Source organism: Balaenoptera borealis (genome assembly GCF_965194805.1).
Source record: "Balaenoptera borealis genome assembly, chromosome: 4".
NCBI lineage: Eukaryota > Metazoa > Chordata > Mammalia > Artiodactyla > Balaenopteridae > Balaenoptera > Balaenoptera borealis.
In genome coordinates, this window is record NC_138861.1 from 88009953 (window position 1) to 88027807 (window position 17855).

Here is a 17855-nt window from a genome sequence, read left to right on the forward strand (position 1 = left end):
CACCTGCTATTCAAATGAAGGAATGACTGGTGAGTGACAGGTGCAAATGAATGAATGGTGAGTATGAGCTTTTATAAATTATTCCAGTAGAAGGTTTACCCTTTTCCATGATCAAATCTCACTCCACCCAGTGGTCCAAAACCAAAAGCCAAGTGCATGACATGAGCTGAGAGAGATGGGAGGAACCGTGGTTCCTCTTCCCAGCTTGGGAATTACAGTTATGTAATTCCAAGGGTCAAGGACATCCTGCTTCGAGGGCTCTAGTCAATGAATGAGCTTTCAGAGCAGCTGCTGGCAAGTGGTTTGAGTTGATGGAAGTTGGAGTGTTTGGAAGAGACATGATAAAATTAAACACTTAAATTTCAACTCCGTTTTGAAAAACCAACTTGCCAGTGTTTAGAAAACAGTCCAGGATTTCACCTTAATCTGGCCAGCAGGTGAAGTTGAAAAATATGTAGTGAGTCACTTCTGGGTACTGACCTCTTAGACTCAAGCGGATTGGATAAAAATAATTAGCACACACTGAAGAAACCACCAGGTGCTTTATAAAAGAAATTAAGACTGCCTGCCCAACTCCATAGACAGTATTGAATCTATAGTGGAAAAAGGACAAGAAGATAATTCTTGACTACTACCCAATCTCTTTCCTCAGCAGAATCATATCCTCCTTTCCGGGAAGGCTTTGAAAACTCTCTGGGACAAAATTTTCTGGTGTGTTTCCTTTTCTCCTAAAGAGGCTGAACTTCAGTGATTTTGGAGAACTGGAGAGACTATAAGAAGACTGTTATTATCAGCACCATCAAACAGTCCATTCGATGCACTCCCAATAGTCAATGTGCTACCGTATATGTCTCAGCAGCACTTAGAACTGGGTTTGATGGAATATTTGTGCAGAGGTGCGTTCAAATGTCCACCCCCATCCCTGCCAAAGGGTTCCGTGGTCAAACAGGTTTGGAAACAGCAGAGATGAAAGATGAACACATTCATAGTTATGAAAAAGAACGATTTCACCTTGTTTAACTCAGTATTTCCCAAAATTATTTGACCACAGAACTTTTTTTTTTTCCCCATAAAAGATATTAACAACCAACAGAACTTGTGTTTTGTGGACCTCTGGGAAAAACAACTGTCATGACAGTCCTAATTATCAGGAGGGGTTTTACGCCCCAAACTAATTATTGCCAGGTGGTGGTTGGTGTTTTGGTGAACTCAGCCAGGCAAAGTCTGTGCCAGGTGTGAGAAATCCACCTTCCAGCAGTGGCTTCATCATCAACCATGTGGATGTGGGAAAGTTGTGTAATCTCCTGATTCCTCAGTTCCTTTATCTGCCCAATGAGTCCATGACATCAAAGCTCTCTTCCAAATCTAACAATCGAAATGGTGAATCAGCGAAGGAAGGTTCCTCCCCTCCTGACCCGCTCTCTGACTTGGCTCACACACCTTTATCATTGAACACCGAGACAAGGCAGGCACCAATATCACTGTTTTGCAGGTGGGGAGCTCTGCTCAGTGGTGTGTGAACTACCCCATTCCAATACTGATGGGCTGCGTTTGGGTCCCAAGTCCACAGTCACCCCAACCCATGATCCTGACTGAATGCACAAAGCTTCTCCTCCTGTTTCCTTCCTTCAGGCCCCAAGTTCTCATCTCATTCCCTTAGGTCTGCAGCTCTTTGAAAAGGTCTCCTTGGCTTCTTTGCCATAGGGTCCTGCTGACCAATGCCCTGGAGCCTTGAGATGGGGAGAGTGTGTGTAACAGCAACTTCCCTGGGGGGCGAAGACTCAGATCAGGGGGACTCTGAGGGAGGAGGAGGTGCACCTGCTGGACCTCCTTCACTGGGATGCGCTGGGGGAGAGAGGGAGAGAGAGAGAGAGAGAGAGAGAGAGAGAGAGAGAGAGAGAGAGAGAGAGAGAGAGAGAGAGGGAGAGAGAGGGGGAGAGAGAGAGAGAGTGTGTGTGTGTGTGTGTGTGTGTGTGTGTGGCGGGGCTGGGGTATGTGCGTGAGGCGAGACGTATAAGCATCTGAGAAGATTTATCACACCAGCAAGTCAGCACAGTGGTTTAATGAGTAATTTAGGGCCAGAGTTGTGGGTTCCAATTCTACCTCCACCATTTATTAGCTTTGTGACCTCTAGGCAAATTTCTTAGCCTCTGTGACCTTTAGCTGTCTAATCTGCAAAATGGGAATGATAACAGTTCCTGCTTATCAGGATTGTTTTGAAATTTAAATGAGATAAAAGTATGTATGGCATTTACTGTAATGTTTGGCATCCTGCCAGTACTTATTAATGATTACAAGTAGTTAACATTTGAGTGTTTAATATGCATCAAGCACTGTTTTAAGAAATTTCATTTCAATTTTACAATAATCCTTTAAGATGGAAACCAGTAATTATTATTATTTTGGCTGAACTGCGCGGCTTGTGGGATCTTAGTTCCCTGACCAGGGAATGAACCCAGGCCATGGCAGTGAAAGTGCCGAGTCCCAGCCACTGGACCACTAGGGAATTCCCTATTATTTTTTTAATTGAAGAGTAGTTGATTTGCAATATTACATTAACTTCAGGTGTACAGTACAGTGATTCAATATTTTATAGATTGTACTCCATTTAAAGTTATCACAAAATAATGGTTATATTTCCCTGTGCTGTACAATATATCCTCATTGCTTATCTATTTTATACATAATAGTTTTAATCCCATACCATTGTCCTGCCCCTCCCCCCTTCCTTCTCCCCACTGGTAACCACTAGTTTGTTTCCTGTATCCGTGAGTCTGTTTCTGTTTTGCTCTATTCGTTGGTTTTATTTTTTAGATTCCACATATATATGATATCATATATATGATATTTGTCATATGATATGTCATATGATATATATATATTTGTCATATGATATGTCATATGATATCATATATATGATTTATCATATGATATGTCATATGATATCATATTTATATATCAGTATTTGTCTTTCTCTGTCTGACTTCTTTCACTAAGCATCATACTTTCTATGTCCGTCCATGTTGTTGTAAATGAGTAAATGTAAATTTCATTCTTTTTTTATGGCTGAATAATATTCTATTATATATATCACACCTTCTTTATCCATTCTTCTGTTGATGGACACTTAGGTTGTTTCCATATCTTGGCTATTGTAAATAGTGCTGCTATGAAAATTGGGGTGCATAGATCTTTTCGAATTAGTGTTTTATTTTCTTTTTTGGATATACACCCTGGAGTGGAATTGCTGGGTCATATGGTAGCTCTATTTTTAATTTTTTGAGGATCTTCCATACTGTTTTCCATAGTGGCTGCACCAATTTACATTCCCACCAACACTGCACAAAGGTTGGGAGCCAGTATTTTATAGATAAGTAAATGGACATAAAAGCTAGAAAGTGGTACAGTGTGGCTATTATTAATGTTGTTGTTATTGTTTTCATTATTATTAATACTTCCTGATTATATATTACTTATTATATAATATTTATATATTTCATACTATATTAATATAATACCTCTTGTAGGTTTTGTTGTTTTCTGAGTCCACTGCATTACACAATAAGAAGCAGCTTGTGATCCATTAGCTTTTGCAAAAGGGAACTGGATCCTCTTGATTTGGGCCCTGATAGAATTTCATAGGTGTGATTTCATCAATTGGCCACCAGATGGCAGTATATAGTGGTTATTTAATTTAATTTCAAGAAAAGGACTTGGTATGGGAAAGGCCTCAAACAGAATTAAAGGCACAAATAGTGTAGGTGCTTTGCCATGTGGTGAAGTTAGGGAGTAGGTGATGTGGTAAGTATTCAGACAATTATTGTGTTAAGTCCTGGTGGCCATGGCACCACCTTATGGCAGGGTTTCCTCCAGCTCTGACTGGGCATGGGATTTATTCTGTAGTCTGGCCAGACCATGGCGGGGTCAAAAAACTCTGGCGATTCTATAGACGCCTCTTTTCACACAAATGGGATCTGTCTTTCTGGACAATAATTCTGTGGAAGAGGCTGCAGGAGGAAGGAGCCTATGGGGTGTGGAGGGGTTCAGTTTCTCCCGTGTTAGCTCTGATGCTGCTGGACCTGCCCGTTTCACTGCTCCTTCCCTATGGCCATCCTTGTGCTGCCCCAGGCCCCGTGTGCTGCCCATGGTGTGAGCTGGTCTTGGGGGCCCATCTTCTGGATGAGGGTAAGTGGCCATGAACTAGGAGGTAAAGATAAGCTATAAAATAAATATGGCCCAATTTGAAAGTTTTTGTGAAAGAAGCCTATTATTTTTAATTTAAAATAAATTCAGAATATTGTGTTTGAAAAGGCAAAATTTGCATGAATTATTAGAATTAAACAGAAGGCTTTTTTTTTTTTTAGAGAGAGGAAAGTGAATGTAAAGAAGGGAAAAAAACCTGATATAAGCACGTGACAGTAGCTATAACAGAATAGAAGAAGAAGACAAATTCTGTGAGGGTTGTTGAACAGAGTTATCATTCATCTTTTTTTCTTGTTGTTGTTTACTTTAAAAAAATATTGATAGCAATTATGCCTGCAAAGTTTATTTAAATTTTGTGAGTTTTTTACACTTATCTGCAATAATATTTGCGTAAAAAGTCAAGTATCCATTTATACTTAGTGCTGCTACTAAGCTCTCTATTCTGTGTCATTGATCTACTTTTGCCAAAACCACTGTTCTTATTACTCTAGGTTTGCAATATGTAATAACAGAGAAAGTTCTTCTATCTTATTTTCTTAAAAGATGTTTTTGGATATTTTTAGCTCTTTGCAATTTCATATAAATTTATTTTTTTTAATTTTATTTATTTTTTTATACAGCAGGTTCTTACTAGTCCTCCATTTTATACACATCAGTGTATACATGTCAATCCCAGTCTCCCAATTCATCCCACCACCACCCCTCCCCCCGCTTTCCCCCCTTGGTGTCCATACGTTTTTTCTCTACTTCTATGTCTCAATTTCTGCTCTGCAGAAAATTTCAAATTCTGTTGGTAGCTTATGGTCAGCCCTCTAGACCAGTTCCTTCTTCCTGTACTCTTGGTGGGAACAGTTCTAGGGAAAGTTTGAGAAGCTATGCCCCTATTCTCTGGACTGTAAATTCCTGGGAGTAGGCTCCTGTCTGGATCAGATGAGATGCAGCTCATTATTGAATAAAGACTAGGGTGTATGGGTGACGGGGCGGGGATCCTGGTAAGCACTCTGAGAGGGAGAGGGCACGGGGTCCATAAGGCATCCTCCTGGGTCTGTGCAGGCCGATAACTCGCATTTCTAACAAGCTCCCAGGTGGTGCTAATGCTGCCCTCTGGGGACCACACTTTGAGAGTTCCTGCTTTACGGCTTTATGGAAATGAAGGCAGGCAGGCCTCTTTGTTTTGCTCTGTTGCTGGTTGGTCTAGGTGAGCTCTACTTAAAGGGGAAGGACTAACACCCTAAGAACGCTTGTGGCTTGGGGAGTTCCTGGCAACAGTGAGGTGGCTACAATTACCACTGGCCCCTTTTGGTGACTGATGATATGGCCCAAACCAAGTTGGCCGAAACTAATACCTGTAGTCACTATTGCCAATTGCGCTCCCAATCGGTACAGTTTACAATCCTGTTAAGTTTCTAAAAATTTTGTCGGTTTCTCAGAATTTGCTTTTTAACAGTTTTTAATTTATGTTCTTTTATCCTTCTCTATGGGCGTTATAATAGGAAAAAGTTAAAATAAACCACGTGTCCAATAATATGGGATCAACCTGGACAACCTAAATGTTTACTAACTGAGGAATAGATGAAACAAACCCAAGACATTGGGCTGGTCCACTGCCTGTCTGCTCTTAGGCTGGTCCCTGCCCCCTGCCCACTCAGTTTCTCAAGGCACCGTAATGCTGAGGAACCCTTGCCCTCTGGATCTGGGTAGTCCCACCAGTGGAAGGTGCTGGTGGAAGACTAGAGGGGGAGGATGGGGGATGTCAGGGTATGTTTCCCTTTCTCTCTACTTTGGACAGTATGCTGTTCATCCTGGTAGTGGCCAAATCTCCTGCACAGCAATAGATGCCCAAGAGCCCCACCCTCCATGGTGCCAGATAGAACCATGGTGCCTCACCATGGCTCCAGCCATCGCCCCAGCATCTGGTTCTGTGTCTCATCCTGGGGTGGTAATGTCTCCCTGCCTTGCCCATCTCTGCGTTGCCTCACCATCTCATTTGGTTTCCCAGCTCTTCCAATACCCACATAACCCACTGATTATAACGTCCCTCTGTCTGAAAGGAAGAGTTCCCATCCTGGCTGGACCTTGCCTAATACAAATAATATCCTGGTCAAAGGTTTTCTAGCTAAGTTATTAAGTAATATACAATAACAGTATTGGACTCTGCAAAAATTGGTATTATCTATTGTATAGGTTGCTGCTTGTTGCATACCTGACATGGGAGGGGGTGTCCACAGTGGCTGGGGAAGGGACTTTAGCCCCTCCATCAACTCCATCAAGTTCTCTTCCCTTTCCCACCCAAAATCAGTCTGCTTGCTGTGTAATGTAACTTCCAGACAAGTCTCCTATCTTCCCTTCCAAGCTCTTAAACTCTTCCTATATATATTCTAAAACTGCCACTGCAGAAAGTATAGGGGACACATGGACCTTCGCACTATTTTTAGTAATCTCATGAAAGTACTCAACATCATTCACGCGTGTGGGTGACAGTGGTTAATATATGTTTCGATGTTCCTCATGTCTGCTAAAATACGAAGGGTATCTCCTATTATTCACATGGGCACCTGGCCGTATTAACCCATTCCCCGTTATCAATGTAGTGGCAGGAAGTTTATTTTTAATATGCCCCTAAATCCTTCAGTGAGTCTCTAATTCAACAGTTTAAGACAAATATCTAAAACTCTTAGAGTCGATAATCCAGATATCACCATGTGCTTATCAATTGCTTTTGAAGTAAGCCTTTAGGAAGTCATGCAAATTATCACAGACAGCTCTGAAGTGAAAGAGATAGAGAGCTCAACTAATCACGTACACAATCTGACTTAAAATGACAATTTATCATCAATGATACGGGATTAGGTATTTACCCTGAATTCTACTACTTGGGTAGAATCTTGTTCACTGATGAACCAATATACCATATCACTGAAAACCAAACCAAACCAAACCAGACCATTATCAGGGATAAATGACCACAGCACCAAGATTCAGACCCAACTGAAGATGGGGGCAGGCCATGACCTTCTGGGTGTTTTTTAGTTTCAGGGAATATGCACAAGTACACTTTGGAGAATCTTCAGATGGTACAAACAGTTTATTTGAGAAGAGGATTTTAAAAATTTGAAGTGAAGATGACGTGTTTTCACTTAACACGTGCAGTTCTATGTCTTTTTCATGTGGGATTCAGTGGCCCCCTTCCTTCATACTCTTGACCACCATAGTAACTGTATCATCTGACAAAACTCATCTCAACTCAGCTTGGTGGGCTGATCTTGACTCTGGCTGATTGGAAGCTCAGCGTCACCAATCTTTAGTAGGGAATCTGCTTAAAAACATCCGAGACACCCTTGCATTAGTGCATGATTGATTTCATTTTTACGGCCACGTTAACAGAAGGACTGGTCAAAGTACATGTATAAAATCATATATGGGTTTAGAAGAGGAGGAAGAATTTTAACATCCAGGACACAGAAGACAGTCTGTCTATTGTAATTAAGGGAGTGGGCTCTGGAGTCAAAATCTGGACTGGCCTGTTCTAAGCTGGATGATCTTGAGTAAGCTGCTTGACTTCTCTGAATCTCAGCTTTGCCAACCATTAGACAGGGGAAACAGTAACATCTAATTGTGCAGGGTTCCTATGAGAATCACATGGCTTACACACGTGATGGGCTTGGCAAAGTATGACTGGCAAGTAGTAGGTTCTTAGTAAATGTGGGCTGCTCTCATCTTCATGGCCATGAGAATATTAGTTAACCACTGGCTTAATGACTTTTAGACACTGTGAATAGAAATGGGTGATGTTCTGTCCAAATTCTCCCTGAAACCCCATGGGAATTAGGTGTGTCTCCAACGCACAGTATGTCTCCAATGTTGATAAGTAGCCTTATCTGGGAGGTGGAAGAAGTCTGGAAGAAACCTGAAGCATTTAGAAAAAGTTAAGTTCTGGAAATGATGAGGAAGTTGCAGAGGAGGCGACGTGGAGAGACGTTTATATAATACAGTCTTGTAAAGCTATAAATAATGATAGCTTTAAAAGCAAGCACAGCTCAGGGCTGGATGCTTGCAATGAAGTAGTTCTGGGTAATTCCCAGTATCCTAGATGTCCAAACCTCAGCGAATCTTAGAGAACATCCTACCACCCAACCACCTTATTTTATAAATGTGCTTCTGGACTCAAGGCTGGAAGCATGGACTGGTCAGAGGACAAGAAAAAACAGATTGTCCCATGTTTGCAGAAAACCCTATATGTGCAGAATTGGGTCACCAATGTTTCTTTGAAGTACAGTAAAAATAGTTTTTGCACTTGAAAAGACTGAGCATGGTTCTGAGGTCTCAAATATCCCTGAGCACTTAACTGAGGACAAGACACTCTGCTAGTAACTAGGACACAAAGAGGTAGAGATCTCTGCAGTTTGTTAAAGGGCTCATCATCCATCATTCATGCACCAAATATTTCCTGAGCACCTATTATGTACAGGTACTGAACTTGATTCCAGGGAGCTGAAAAGAGTTCACAGTCTAGCAAGGAAGACAGATATATAAATACATGACTAATAGAGTATTAAAAGTATGAGATTAAACTATGTCATACAACATGTTACATAAGGCAAGGAGCACCTGAGTAATCTCGGGAAAAGATGGGAGGAGACTTGTGGCCACAGGTGAGCAGATAATGGGGCTGGTGGGGTTCCGGACCACATTCCAGGGGATACTACCACTTACACTCTCTTTCTTAGTAAGCCCACTCTTTTCTCTACGTGTGCACTACCCTTGCTTTGTCCTAAAACATTATCATTTTTTCTTACCTGAATTTACTGCAAAATCCTCATCTCCTGCATCCACCTGTGTCTTCTAAAATAATACATTTGCCACATGGAAGTCACATGATCTAAGACATAAATCTGAATCTTATCATTTCCCTGAGCCTAAAACTTTTCAAAGGTGTCTAAGACCCTCAGGATATTTAACAACATAGAATAATAAGAATGACGATAAAAACAGCAAACTTACACAGTTTCCTATGTACCAGGTGTTAATCCACGTGCTTTACGTGTACAATTGGTCCTCATTATTTGTGGATTCCATAGTTGTGAATTTATCTACTGGCTAAAATTTAATTGTAAGTCCCAGATGAATAATTGCTGTGTTTTGGGGGTCATTTTTGGGCATGTGCAGAATGGTGAAAAATTGGGAGTGGCCTGAGGTGCACGTTTCTAGCTGAGCTCAAACAAGGTAACACTCAGCCTTCTTGATTCAACCCCATATTGTAAACCTTTCAGTGTGAAGACTTGTATGGGTCATGCCGTTTGTCCCGTTTTAGAACTGTATCCCCTAAACAACAAAAGTAAAAAGGAAATAACAGAATTCTACTCAAACCTGAATGAGTCAGAAAGAATAGACTTTGGGGATTGCTCTGTCTACTGGCTTTAATGTTTCAGGTAATAAGAACTGTAGTGGAAGACCGAATAATAGAAAATGTAATGGAAAGTGGAAAGAATAGACTTTCTTCCCAAAGCATTAAAAAAAGAACAGCTTACCTGTTGTGGAGATTGTCCATTAGGTTTCTCTAGAAGTTTAACTTCTCTTCCTGCAACCAAAAAAAAAAAAAAAAAGAAAGTTCAAAACTGAGGTCTACAAGTTGCCTCCTTTTCACAGCCAAGTTGCATCTTGAAAGCCACAGCAGAAAGCATTTCCTGAGGGGCCCAGGCAGTGATGTGTGGGAACAGAATTCCTGGCCTAGAACATTTAGCCCAGGCAGGCAAGGGCTTTGAAATTTGCCAGCCTGAGTTTGCAGCCTAGCTCCTAATACTCAATTAATGATCAATTAACAATTTACCCAAATGTCAGTGTTTCATCTATAACATATAGTGAGATTTAAATGGCACAACAGGAAAGCTGCTTGTCACATGCTGGGCATGTTGGAATTGTTCAATAACCAGAAGCTATTGTTAGTTATTGCTGTTGATAAACATTACATGACAATACACCTCTTCTCTGATGGGTAAAGTTTCAACTAAGCCGAAAAATAATTCAAGGAATTTACTTCTTGGAGACATATCAAACAATCAAAGTTTCAATGAATATATGCATACTATTTCAATAAAATACTTAATTTAGAAAATAGCTTTGCTTATAATGAAAATAACGAGATATAGAATTTGAGAAAGTAAAGCAAATGTTCAGATTTTTACCAACTTCTCTGTGATTATTAGAATAATTCACTATACATAGACAAAACTTTTTAGAGAAATGCTCTTAGCCCACTCCCAAGTAAACTACATTTTGGGATAATGAATTCTGCCTTAAATTTATCATACAACATTAGAATGGTTATATTCTTTTGGAAATTCAATTTCATATTGTCAGCAATGTCTTTTCACTCAGTATTACTTCTTACTGTTTAATAATTCCTTAAAATCTAATACATTGCTCAAATGTCAAATGAATGTTATTCTTAATTTTTACCAAATACTTATAATTTAACTCAAATATTAGTTGAAAAGGAAGACACAAGAAAGACAAAGCCCAGGCCTTCAGGGAGCTAGCCATCTATTGGGAAGGGCAAGGAGGCAAGAAAAGGTTAGGTTACAAATCACTAAAATATTAGGCAGGGTGCACATAATGCCATCAAAGGAACACAAGAGCTGAGGGGGTTCAGGATTGGGAGGTTGCGTAACTGGGCTGACAGCACCTGAACTATGCATTCATAGAAAGATGGGAAGAACTGTGGCAGATAGAAAAATGATGATGGTGAAGTGTGGAGGGAGGGCCTTTTAGGCAGAGGGAATGTGACAAAGAGAAGTCAGGAAAGGATGGGGTATTATTTAGTCACCAGATAATTCAACCCCTACTGTGTGTCAGGCACCACTAAATTGCAGTGCATGGGACACCATGCTGTGTGCCCTACAGAATGACAGCCCTATGTGCAGGAGAGTGAATATTCTGGATTGGCTGGTGTTTAAAGAACTTGGAACTTGCCATGTGGTTGGTAGACAGATATTACAACTTTCCTACAAGTGTTTTGTAGGAAACCAACGGGATGTGGCAATTCAGAGTTACAAGTGAGAACCTCCTTAGAGTGAGGGATGGACCTTTGAAGAGGGAGCACTTAAACTGGGACCCAAAGAATGAGATGGAGCTAGGTGTGCAAAGAATAGCTCTCAACAAGTCACTCCCCTTTAAGAAGCCTTAACTGGCTCTGCATTGCCTACCAATCTTTAATGTCCCCAGCTAAGCATTCAAGACCTGCCACAATATGGTACCAATTGGCCTTCCTAGATTATCCCTGAAACTCCACTAGCCACTACTATTTCCAGCCAACATGGATTTTTCACTGTTTTCTGAACATGTCTATATACCCTTTTTCTTATTTCTATACCTTTGCACATATTGTTCCCCCCAGTTGGCATGCCTCCATGCCCATTGGTATTTTGCAGAATTCTACTGATCCTTCAAAGCTCCATGAAGATTTTTTAAAAATCCCACCTAAAGGTAATTACTCCATTCTTTTAATTTCGATAGAATATTTAACTGTTTGGATGGCTCTGATCACTTTCTGCCTTGGATTACAGTGTAGGTACACCTCGTTTTATTATTATTTATTATTATTCATTTATTTATTTTTGACTGCATTGGGTCTTAGTTGTGGCACATGGGATCTTCTGTTGCGGTGCGTGGGCTCTTCATTGCAGTGCATGGGCTTCTCTCTAGTTGTGGCGTGCGGGTTTTCTCTCTCTAGTTGTGGCACACGGGCTCCAGGATGAGTGGGCTCTGTAGTTGTGGTGAGCGGGTTCCAGAGTGCATGGGCTCTGTAGTGTGTGGCATGCAAGCTCTCTAGTTGAGGCACGCAAGCTCAGCAGTTGTGGTGCGTGGGCTTAGCTGCCCCGCGGCATGTGGGATCTTAGTTTCCTGACCAGGGATCGAACCTGTATCCCCTGCATTGTAAGGCGGATTCTTTACCACTGGACCACCAGGGAAGTCCCGGCACACCTCGTTTTATTCTGCTTCGTAACTATTGCATGTTTTTTGTTTTGTTTTGTTTTTACAAGTTGAAGGTTTGTGGCAACCCTGCGTTGAGTTGAGCAAGTCTATTGGCACCATTTTTCCAACAGCATTTGCTCACTTTGTGAGTGTCTTTGTGTCACATTTTGGTAATTCTCACATTATTTCAAATGTTGTCATTATTATTATATTTGTTACAATGATCTGTGATCAGTGATCTTTGATGTTACTATTGTAACTGTTTTGCAGTGCCACAAACCGCAGCCATGTGAGACAGCGAACTTAATTGATAAATGTTCGTGTGTTCTGACCCGTTCCACCAACCAGCTGTTCCCCATTCTCCGCTTTTCAGGCCTCCCCATTCCCTGAGACACAACAATATTGAAATTAGGCCAGTTAATAACCTTACAATGGTCCCTAAGTGTTCAAGTGAAGGGAAGAGTCACACATCTCTCACTTTACATCAAAAGCTAGAAATGATTAAGCTTAGTGAGGCAGGCATGCCAGAAGCTCAGATAGGCTGAAAGCTAGGCTTCTTGCACCAGTTAGCCAAGTTGTAAATGCAAAGGAAAAGTTCTTGAAGGAAATTAAAAATGCTACTCCAGTGAACACACGAATGATAAGAAAGCGAAACAGGCTTATTGCTGATACGGAGAAAGTTGTAGTGGTCTGAGTAGAAGATCAAATCATCCACAACAGTCCCTTAAGCCAAAGCCTAACCCAAGGCAAGGCTCTAATTCTCTTCAATTCTGTGAGGCTGAGAGAGGTGAGGAAGCTGCAGACGAAAAGTTTGAAGCTGGCAGAGGCTGGTTCATGAGGTTTAGGAAAGAAGCCATCTCCACAACATAAAAGTGCAAGGAGAAGCAGCAAGTGCTGATGTAGAAGCTGCAGCAAGTTGTCCAGAAGATCCAGCCAAGACACTTAATGAAGGCGGCTACACTAAACACCAGATTTTTAACATAGATGAAACAGCCTTACATTGGAAGAAGATGCCGTTTAAGACTTTCATAGCTAGAGAGCAGTCAGTGCTTGGCTCCAAAGCTTCAAAGGACAGGCTGCCCCCCTTATTAGGGGCTAATGCAGCTGGTGACTTTAAGGTGAAGCCAGTGCTCATTTACCATTCCGAAAATCCTAGGGCCCTCAAAAGTTATGCTCAATCTACTCTGCCTGTGCTCTATACATGGAACAACAAAGCCTGGAGGACAGCACATCTGTTTACAATATGGTCTGCTGACTATCTTAAGCCCACTGTTGAGACCTACTGCTCCGAAAAAAAGATTCCTTTCAAAACATTATTGCTCATTGACAATGCACCTGGTCACCCAAGAGCTTTGATGGAGATGTCCAACGAGATTAATGTTGTTTTCATGTCTGCTAACACAACATCCACTCTGCAGCCCACGGATCAAAAAGTAATTTTGACTTTCTAGTCTTATTATTTAAGAAATATGACTTGAAAGGCTATAACTACCATAGACAGTGATTGCTCTGAGGGATCTGGGCACAGTCAATTGAAAAGTCTGGGAAGGATTCACCATTCTAGATGCCCTTAAGAACATCTGTGATCCACGGGAAGATGTCAAGATATCAACACACACAAGAGTGTGGAAAAAGTTGATCCCAGCCCTCGTGGATGACTTTGAGGGGTTCAAGACTTCAGCGGAGGACAGGGTGCAGAGAAAAGGGAACCCTCCTACACTGTTGGTGGGAACATAAATTGGTGCAGCCATCATGGAGAACAGCATGGAGGTTCCTTAAAAAACCAGACATAGAGTTACCATGTGATCAGCAATCCCACTCTTGGGCATATATCTGGAGAATACTCTAACTCAAAGAGATACATGCACCCCAATGCTCACTGCAGCACTGTTTACAATAGCTAAGACATGGAAGCAACCTAAATGTCTATCGAAAGAGGAATGGATAAAGAAGATGTGGTGCATACATACAGCGGAATACTATTCAACCATAAAAAATGAAATAATGCCATTTGCAGCAACATGGATGGACCTAGAGATTATCATACTAAGTGAAGTAAGCCAGAAAGAGAAAGACAAATATCATATGATATTGCTTGTATGTGAAATGTCAAAGACAAATATCATATCACTTATATGTGGAATCTAAAAAAAACGATACAAATGAACTTATTTACAAAATAGAAAATGACTCACAGACATAGAAAACAAACCAAAGGAGAAAGGGAGGGGAGGGATAAATTTGGAATTTGGGATTAACAGACACAGACTACTATATATAAAATAGATAAACAACAGGGACCTACTGTATAGCACAGGGAACTATATTCAGTATGTTGTAATAACCTATGATGGAAAAGAATCTAAAAACGTATATATACACACACACACACACACACACACACACACGTATGTATAACTGAGTGTACACCTGAAACACTGTAAATCAACTATACTTCAATAAAAAAAATAATGAGAGAACAACAATAAAACGTTCTTGGAAATTAAAACGAGACAGCAAAAATGAATATTTCAATGGAGAGTCTAGAAGAAAAACATGAGGAAATCTCATATAAATTCGCAAAGGAGATAAAGACATGAAGAATTAAATAGAACTGACATAAAAGTAAAGCTCCTACAGGCTTCAAGAAAGAAAAAACTGATCATATACAAAGAGCTGGGGATCAGAATGGTTTTAGACTTCAACACACACACACACACACACACACACACACACACACACTATTCTAAACTACCAATGAAGTGAGAGGGTACGATAAAGACATTTTCAGATAAGAAAAGTCTCAAAAATGTTACCATTCATATACCTTCCCCTGCTGGGAAGGAGACTATTAGAAGATGTAACAAACAAATGAGGTAGCAAACCAAGAGCGGAAGGCAAGGAATACAGGAAATAGGGCATTAAACACAGGAGAGAGAAAAAAGTAACCCCCAGGACGATGGTGATGGGAGATCCCAGAATGCCAGCAATGCGCACAGCCTGGAGGACAGCTCATTCTGACTGGAGAAGATGAGAAGGCTCTGGGCAGTTTTCTTTTAAGAGATGAAATTGATAGAATCACTGAAGTGTCCCAAAGAGAAAGATATATACAATAGGGAAAGACTTTGGGGTCCAATCAGTGGTAAGGATGTAGAATACTGAACAGATGAAAAAAACGAGCCATTTGTTACCTCCAGAGAAAAAGATGTTCAGGAAAGGAAATATAATTATAATTCCCTACCTGGCTTAGCTGTGAACTGCATTTACATAGTTATAATAAATACTAGTTATTCATCTAACTAAAACTAGAGGGGGGCGTTCAGTAGGGAGTGGCAACATTTCTTCTGTGTGGTGGGGCAGGGGGTGGAAGCTGAACCATCTTTTACCACACTGGAATATATAATGTCTGAAACACTTAAAAAAAAAAAAATCAAGAAATGGTAATAGAAACATTCATTTAGAGAAACTGAGGCAAATAACGAAAATAATCAGTGAAAGAAGTGATTTCCTTTGAGGAAAGAAAGATGTGCTCACGAGTAAGCAGCCTGGGCTTTATCTGAAGATTTGGGAACCAATTTAGTCCTAAGAGCAAAGTCATGAGAAAGGGTAAACCAGATGATAGCAAGCAATAACAATGATGCTTTTGAAAAAAGCTGACTCCCATCCATTTATTTAACCTACAATAATTATTTAATTCCTAGTACCATGGGCCAGGTCATGTGCTAAAAAGAGATGATTTAGCAGGATGAACTGCTTACAGCCTGGTGGGGTGGGCAAAACAAAAACAAATAATTACGATCCAGTGACATAATAGAGTTTAGAGGCAAAGCATCATGAAAATGTGGGGACCAGCAATCAACCTGTCAGAATATTCTAGAGCCACACAGCCCAATATGGTAACTACTAGCCATAGGTGGCTATTTAAATTACTAGAAATTAAGTACATTAAAAGTTCAGTTCCTTGGTTACATCAGCCAGCCACATTTCAAGTGCTTGAAAGCCATATGCAGCTAGTGGCTATCGTATCAGACAGGGTAGACACAGAACATTTTTCTCATCACAGAAAATTCTGTTAGATGGTACTGGTCTACAGGTTCTTAAATGGTGATTTTTACGGTGTTTTCAAGTACATCAAACCCCTGAAGGGATCACATTCCATGGGTCTATTAGTAAGTAGAGCCTTGCTGAGTTTGATATTTAACTAGTTATCTGTACATGGAGTGGAATTTTTACTCCAAGTTTAGTTTTCTATTGGAGCCACCGCTGGAACTAGAAACGGGTCTTTCTTACATGTCCTGATACTGTTTGACCACAGATGTTGGGGGCAAGTGCTGCTGGTGACTAATAGTCTTTGAGCCTTTGGGAAAGCACTTTAGTGTCGTGAAAAGAGGGGAGAGTTCTGGAGAACTCAGAAACTCCTGAGTTTGAATTTTAGCTCCACTACTTATAGCTGTGTGGCCTCAAGCAAATCTCTCAACCTCTCTGGGCCTTTGTTTTTTCAGATGTGAGGTTTATAGATAATGCATGGATCAGGATAAGCAGGTAGCAGAAGCACAAAAATGGCAGTGGCTAATCTTCTCGTCATTCTTAATCTACAGGTGAAGAGGGGCCCTCAATGAAGAAGAGGGCTGACTCTCCTCACCTCTCATTTCTTCTCATCACTGCCCTGATTTCTGGCTTTTGCGAAAGGATCTATCATTGACCAGGAACTTTAGTACCTATGAGAGGAAGAGGAATTTAAGTTCAAAGAAGGGCAAAGGGAAGAAGGGGGAAGGGTACTGGCATTTACCCAAAGCCCAGGACATGCCAGCGTCCACCCGCAGGTACTACGTGTCATTCTAGAAACCCTCCCCAAGGTCGAGGAGAAGTTGAAGGGCATGAGAAGGTGGCTGGAGGGGAAGAGGCTTGTGGGTGGTGGAAAAGGAAGCATGGTCACACATAAACCCACAGGCGTTAGGTAGAGGAGGGCTGCGAACACCATGCTCAGGGCCCGGCTTGATGAGATTCGCAGTTCACAATAATAAATGGCAGCAACACGTGGGACTCACGGTGGGCCAAGAGCAGAGGTGGCCGAGGGGGGCTGAGCCAGCCTGTGACTTACCCACAGACAGGCTTTTATTCACAACTTACACCATACAGCCCATCTCTGTTGCCTTCTTTAACTTCCATGAGAAGAAACACAAAGTTTCTCCCCAAGTGGAGTTAAATTCTAAACATGATAAGCCTGAGTTGGCACCAAGGCTGCTTGCCAGAATTAACTTTTCCTTGTAATTTGTAAATGCATTCAGGCTTGTTTTCGGGTTTCCTTTTATGGGCTTCCCCCCACCCCCACCCCTCAAGCAGGGCCAATATCTGAATAGAAAGAAAAGATCTCCAGCTGGGCTCCTTTCTCCGAACTAGCTTTGCAAGCTTTGCAGCATCTTCCTTGGATACGATTCAGCTGGGGGCCTTCCCTGTATTCCAAGAGGAATTCCTTCGTCCTCACACAGGGGCCCTTTGTTGTCTGAGGTTATGAGAAGCTAACCACTACTTTGCACAAGGAAATATCTTTTCCCAGTGCGAAGTAATGATCAAAGAGGAATGCCATTTAAACCAAGGGAAAACAAAACCGTGATTGATATCTAGAATCTCTACGGGAAAAAAAGAACGACCCTAGTTAGTTACTTCAGTAAAGCACGATC

General features: G+C 41.2%; 1 protein-coding gene across 5 annotated transcripts in view; it reads right to left on the minus strand.

Annotated features, from left to right (window-relative positions):
• PGCKA1 (PDCD10 and GCKIII kinases associated 1) overlaps nucleotides 1-17855 on the minus strand; it is an 83840-nt gene that overhangs the window by 8395 nt on the left and 57590 nt on the right. For 4 of the 5 annotated variants that reach the window (XM_082390734.1, XM_082390733.1, XM_082390731.1 and 1 more), the window contains one exon: nucleotides 9732-9781. In XM_082390734.1, coding sequence (XP_082246860.1) covers nucleotides 9732-9751 — 20 coding nt within the window. In that variant the 5' untranslated portion in view covers nucleotides 9752-9781. Of the gene's footprint in view, nucleotides 1-9731; nucleotides 9782-16816; nucleotides 16893-17855 lie in introns of all 5 variants that reach the window. The other variant, XM_082390735.1, reaches the window with a different exon arrangement.